At 44.6% G+C, this 6,392-nt stretch overlaps 1 protein-coding gene across 1 annotated transcript; it reads right to left on the reverse strand.

Moving 5' to 3' along the window:
* Nucleotides 1–975: 975 nt before the first annotated feature.
* LOC311116480 (trophoblast glycoprotein-like) lies at nt 976–2,073 on the reverse strand (the record flags this gene model as incomplete). Its single annotated transcript, XM_084191560.1, has 1 exon — nt 976–2,073. One exon carries the CDS (start codon nt 2,071–2,073, stop codon nt 976–978), a length of 1,098 nt encoding a protein of 365 aa, XP_084047686.1.
* Between the last annotated feature and the right edge of the window lie 4,319 nt (nt 2,074–6,392).

Genomic DNA, 6,392 nt, shown 5'->3' on the forward strand with positions numbered 1-6,392 from the left:
CTCTCTTTCTCACTCTCCCCTTTTCTCACTGTCTCTCTCTCTCACACACACACACACACACACACACACACACACACACAGTGTCTCTCATTAGTTATTGATGCATCGAGAGAGAAAAAACCCATCTGTGAGAAATTAAAGAGCCATCCTCTCTCGCATCAACAGGCTCTCACAGTCTCTCGTCAGAATTAGACATTCATCCATGTTTCTCAAACATCAAATTTCGAAGTTGTTTAAGATTAAGTCTAGGTATTAACGCCGAAATATTAAGGTGATGCATTAACTCCGAATGGTTAAGTAAAGGGGTAAGGTTTGGGATAGGCTTAAATCAAAAATAACAAAACATCCTGGCACTGGATTTGAACATGCAACCTTCGGCACCAGAGGTTTTCACGTCATCTCCCGACGTCCCCAGACATGGATGGATGTCGAATACTGACTTGTATCACGGGTGACCTGGCTGCTCACATACAGAGGCGAAACATACTGCCATTAATAATTGTTTTAATAATAGATACCTTTTCTACTGTTATTCCAGTTTATACATGTACTTTTCTGTATCTTCATACTGATACAGTAGTTCAGAATAATCTGTAGAAGGAACTCAAACTATTTATTCTGTTGTGAAGCTAGTCACTCAACTAAAGCGGCCTAGAGTACATTTATATTTTAATGGAAGATAACCATGTTCTCTTTTGTGTTGTAAATGGTATATTTACAGAAATGTAAATTCACAGATATGTACAAAGGTCCATATTGATCACTTCTCTTGAACGCACAATGTATTTGTCCCTCTTTAATAATGAAGTGTGTTGCTTTCCAATGTCATTGGCTACATATTATAAGCAACTACAGTTGATATCAGTTGAGAACAAACTGATACTAATTGTTCATCCGTTCATGAAACAGTTTACTCTGTACATAAAAAAAAAAAACGGTTGATAATGGCATAGATTGAGGAGTGGACGTTGAACGTTAAACGGCGACGTTAGCCAACCGGGGATCAGAGTCCTGCTCGTACCGGTAATGGTAGACTTCCATCTGGTCGCGGCACGCATCGCGGATGTTGTTGAGCCACCGTTTGATTCCTCTCCGGTTTAGATAAAGCACCATGAGGAACACTATCCCGATCAGCGCCAGGACTATCCCCAGGAACACGTAGGACACCGCCTCTAAGTTCTCATTGAGACAACCCACGTCCTCGCCGCGTAACCGCTCCAGTGGAATCCCCTTCTTGGCATCAGGCTCAGCGCATAGGAGGCGCGCAGCGTCCGCGCACTGAGAAGAGTTCTTTAACCAGAAGTAGAACGACTCAAGCTCACAGTTACACCTGAAAGGATTCAGTGACAAATAAATGCGCACTCTCTTGTGATGGTACAAACTAGATATGTTCTCCTTACCAATGTTCTCGATGGAGTTGTTGGTGAGAACTAAAGTGTGGAGGTTGAACGCGTCCAACCGCGAGATGGGTATGGTTTTCAACCGGTTGCCTGACAGCTCCAGCCGTTGGAGGTTGCGTAACGTTTCGGTACCCTGCAGCGCGTTGGAGAGCTGCGCCGCGGCTGGAGCAAGGAGCGAGTTGTTCAGGTAAAGAGAGCGGAGCTCCCGCAGACCGTGAAACGCCCGGTCTGAGATGTACACCAACGGGTTGTGGCTCAAATCCAGCAAATGCAACCTGGAGAGTCCCATGAAAGCGTCAGCCTCGATCACCACGATCCCGTTATGTGACAGTGAGAGGGTCGTTAGCTCGAGCTCCGTCCCGTTATTCGAGGAGAACGCTCCTCCCGGTAACGTTGAGATGTTGTTCCCCCTGAGTATTAACGTGGTCGCCCACGCCGGTATGTCACCCGATAACTCAGTGTGTTCGCCGTCCCGGCAGGTCACCGTCCCGGAGTCTCTGGCACAGATACAGGATAACGGGCACTCTTCCTCTGCTCTGACAGAAGAAACCAACAACAACAAAGACATAAACACCGCCTCGGCTGATAAACAAAAACACCGGCCTTTCAGAAAAGAAAGAACACCTCGTAAAACGTCACCACAATAATACTTCCATGTCTTTTTCCTCCACATGTTTACAGTAGGTCAGTAGATGTCTGTACAACGTCGTTTCGAAGGGGGAGACTTGGACACACTCCCCACTCTGAGGCCACAGGTCAACTAGTCTCGTCGGTCAGTTTGATTGAGAAAAAAAAAACCACTCAATAGTCTTTATTTTCCTTCGTTCCTTCTCTCTTCCCGAAAATGAGTCCGGTCTCTCTCTCTCCCTCCGGAGTTGTCGCGCAGTGAGGTGACAGTATGAGGTACAGTAGAATGTTGGCAGAGCTACGACGTGAGATGGTGGAAGAGGAAGAGGCTGCGGGTTATGGTGTGTGGACAGCAGCTTATTCTCTCTCTCATCTCTCCGCCCCCTCTCTCTGAGGTGTTTTTGACGTCTCCTTTAGTGAGTGACTGACTGAGTCAGACTGTGGAGAGATCCCTGGTTCTCTCCATCACGAGTTGAGGTGGAAGAGAGAAGAGAACAGGAAAGTCTGTCTGTCTGCCTGTCAGTCACTCGGTTGTCTGGATCGTGTCCTCTTCACATGCCCAACTCGTGATGGAGAGAACACCTCTAACCACTTTAGCTGAGCTGATGGGAACAATTAATGTGTGAGAGAGATCGAGTGGAATCTTGTTTTCAGGTTACCAGAACAGAAGAGGAGACTTGACAGTTGACACAGGTCCTGGCTAGACACCTTAATTAAATCCAACCATTAGAGTGCTACCACTTCAACATACACCCCTAGCTTACCAACCTATTACCATTAACCTACAGATGCTAGTCTACTGTCTTTCTGTTAAATGCCAGTCAGTTGCCTCTATAGTGTAAGCCTAATAGGGTTACCATTGCTTTGCAGAGCCCTCAATTGTTGAATTGAAAAGTGATTAGCCATTATGTGACTGTGTCACAATGTCCCAACTGTCATAGCCTATTGCTTGGTATAAAGGGATGTGTTGGCCATGAATACTGGATGGTGTGTTTATATATCTGTTGTTGGCCATAGGGCTAGGATGCTGGGGTCAGCTCCAGGTCATCGCCATAGCAACAGCCTGTTGATTATCTATATGAGGTCATCTATTCACCTATTCTCTATCATTATAGATTACCCATGTGATTTTAACAGTTGATTTAAAGTTCAATATATCTTCAGAAAGAGAAAGGTGAGGTGAAACTGTCACATATTAGATTAATTTAAGGCCTGAATGGATTATCTATAACAGGCCTTAATGGATGATCTACAACAGGCCTTAATGGATGATCTACAACAGGCCTTAATGGATGATCTATAACAGGCCTTAATGGATGATCTATAACAGGCCTTAATGGATGATCTACAACAGGCCTTAATGGATGATCTATAACAGGCCTGAATGGATGATCTACAACAGGCCTTAATGGATGATCTAGAACAGGCCTTAATGGATTATCTAGAACAGGCCTTAATGGATGATCTATAACAGGCCTTAATGGATGATCTATAACAGGCCTATTTCAACTATGTTCCCCTTAGGGCCCATGAAGGAATACAGGGGCTCAATGAATAAAGTAGGAGTGCTGATCTAAAATCAGTTTAGCCTTTGGAATCATATTGAATAAGATACACTTATTTTATATATACAGTACCAGTCAAAAGTTTGGACACACCTACTCATTCCAGGGTTTTTCTTTATTTTTTACTATTTTCTACATTTTAGAATAATAGTGAAGACATCAAAACTATGAAATAACACATGTGGAATCATGTAGTAAGCAAAAAAGTGTTAAACAAATCAAAATATATTTTATATTTGAGATTCTTCAAAGTAGCCACCCTTTACCTTGATGACAGCTTTGCACACTCTTGGCATTCTCTCAACCAGCTTCATGAGGAATGCTTTTTCCAACAGTCTTGAAGGAGTTCCCACATATGCTGAGCACTTGTTGTCTGCTTTTCCTTCACTCTGCCGTCTGACTCAACAAAAACCATCTCAATTGGGTTGAGGTCGGGTGATTGTGGAAGCCAGGTCATCTGATGCAGCACTCCATCACTCTCCTTGGTCAAATAGCCCTTACACAGCCTGGAGGTGTGTTTTGGGTCATTGTCCTGTTGAATAAACAAATGATAGACCCACTAAGCGCAAACTAGATGGGATGGCGTATCGCTACAGAATGCTGTGGTAGCCATGCTGGTTAAGTGTGCCTAGAATTCTAAATAAATCACAGACAGTGTCACCAGCAAAGCACCCCACACCATCACACCTCCTCCTCCATGCTTCACGGTGGCAACCACACATCAAATCAAATTTTATTTCCCACATGCGCCGAATACAACTGGTGTAGACATTACTGTGAAATGCTTACATACAGCCCTTAACCAACAATGCATTAATTTTTTTATAAAAAAGTAAAATAAAACAACAACAACAAAAAAGTGTTGAAAAAAACAGAGCAGAAGTAAAATAAAAGAACAGTAGGGAAGCTATATACAGGGGGGTACCGGTGCAGAATCAATGTGCGGGGGCACCGGCTAGTTGAGGTATTTGAGGTAATATGTACATGTGGGTAGATTTAAAGTGACTATGCATAAATAATTAACAGAGTAGCAGCAGCGGAAAAAGATGGGGTGGGGGTGGGGGGGGGGGGGGGGGCAGTGCAAATAGTCCGGGTAGCCATGATTAGCTGTTCAGGAGTCTTATAGCTTGGGGGTAGAAGCTGTTGAGAAGCCTTTTGGACCTAGACTTGGCGCTCCGGTACCACTTGCCGTGCAGTAGCAGAGAGAACAGTCTATGACTAGGGTGACTGGAGTCTTTGACAATTTTGAGGGCCTTCCTCTGACACCGCCTGGTATAGAGGTCCTGGATGGCAGGAAGCTTGGCCCCAGTGATGTACTGGGCCGTACGCACTACCCTCTGTAGTGCCTTGCGGTCGGAGAGCCCGAGCAGTTGCCATACCAGGCGGTGATGCAACCAGTCAGGATGCTCTCGATGGTGCAGCAGAACTTTTTGAGGATCTGAGGACCCATGCCAAATCTTTTCAGTCTCCTGAGGGGGAATAGGCTTTGTCGTGCCCTCTTCACGACTGTCTTGGTGTGTTTGGACCATGATAGTTCGTTGGTGATGTGGACTGTCGATAAGAACGGGGGCGTGCTCAGTCCTCGTTTTTTTTCTGTAGTCCACAATCATCTCCTTTGTCTTGGTCACGTTGAGGGAGAGGTTGTTATCCTGGCACCACACGATCAGGCCTACCACTGTTGTGTCGTCGTAATGATGGTGTTGGAGTCGTGCCTGGCCATACAGTCATGGGTGAACAGGGAGTACAGGAGGGGACTGAGCACGCACCCCTGAGGGGCCCCCGTGTTGAGGATCAGCATGGCAGATGTGTTGTTACCTACCCTTACCACCTGGGGGCGGCCCGTCAGGAAGTCCAGGATCCAGTTGCAGAGGGAGGTGTTTAGTCCCAGGAACCTTAGCTTAGTGATGAGCTTTGAGGGAACGGAGATCATCTGTTCACCTACTCTGCGTCTCATAAAGACACGGCGGTTGGCACCAAAAATCTCAAATTTGGACTCATCAGACCAAAGGACAGATTTCCACCGGTCTAATGTCTATTGCTCGTGTTTCTTAGCCCAAGCAAGTCTATTCTTCTTATTGGTGTCCTTTAGTAGTGGTTTCTTTGCAGCAATTCGACCATGAAGGCCTGATTCACGCAGTCGCCTCTGAACAGTTGATGTTGAGATGTGTCTGTTATTTGAACTCTGTGAAGCATTTATTTGAGCTGCAATTTCTGAGGCTGGTAACTCTAATGAACTTATCCTCTGCAGTAGAGGTAACTCTGGGTCTTCCATTCCTGTGGCGGTCCTCATGAGAGCCAGTTTCATCATAGCGGTTAATGGTTTTTGCGACTGCACTTGAATAAACTTTCAAAGTTCTTGAAACTTTCCGGATTGGCTGACCTTCATGTCTTAAAGTAATGATGGACTGTCATTTATCTTTGCTTATTTCAAATCAAATCAAATCAAAATTGTATTTGTCACATACACGTATTTGAGCTGTTCTTGCCATAATATGGACTTTTACCAAATAGGGCTATCTTCTGTATACCAGCCCTACCTTGTCACAACACAGCTGATTGGCTCAAACGCATTAAGAAGGAAAGAAATTCCACAAATTAACTTTAACAAGGCACACCTGTTAATTGAAATGCATTCCAGGTGACTACCACATGAAGCTGGTTGAGAGAATGCCAAGAATGTGCAAAGCTATCATCAAGGCAAAAGGTGGCTATTTGAAGAATCTCAAACATAAAATATATTTTAACTACATGATTCCATATGATTTGTTTAACTACATGATTCCATATGCGTTATGTGTTA

This window comes from Coregonus lavaretus, assembly GCF_964263955.1.
Source record: "Coregonus lavaretus genome assembly, contig: HAP1_SCAFFOLD_266, whole genome shotgun sequence".
NCBI classification, from domain to species: domain Eukaryota; kingdom Metazoa; phylum Chordata; class Actinopteri; order Salmoniformes; family Salmonidae; genus Coregonus; species Coregonus lavaretus.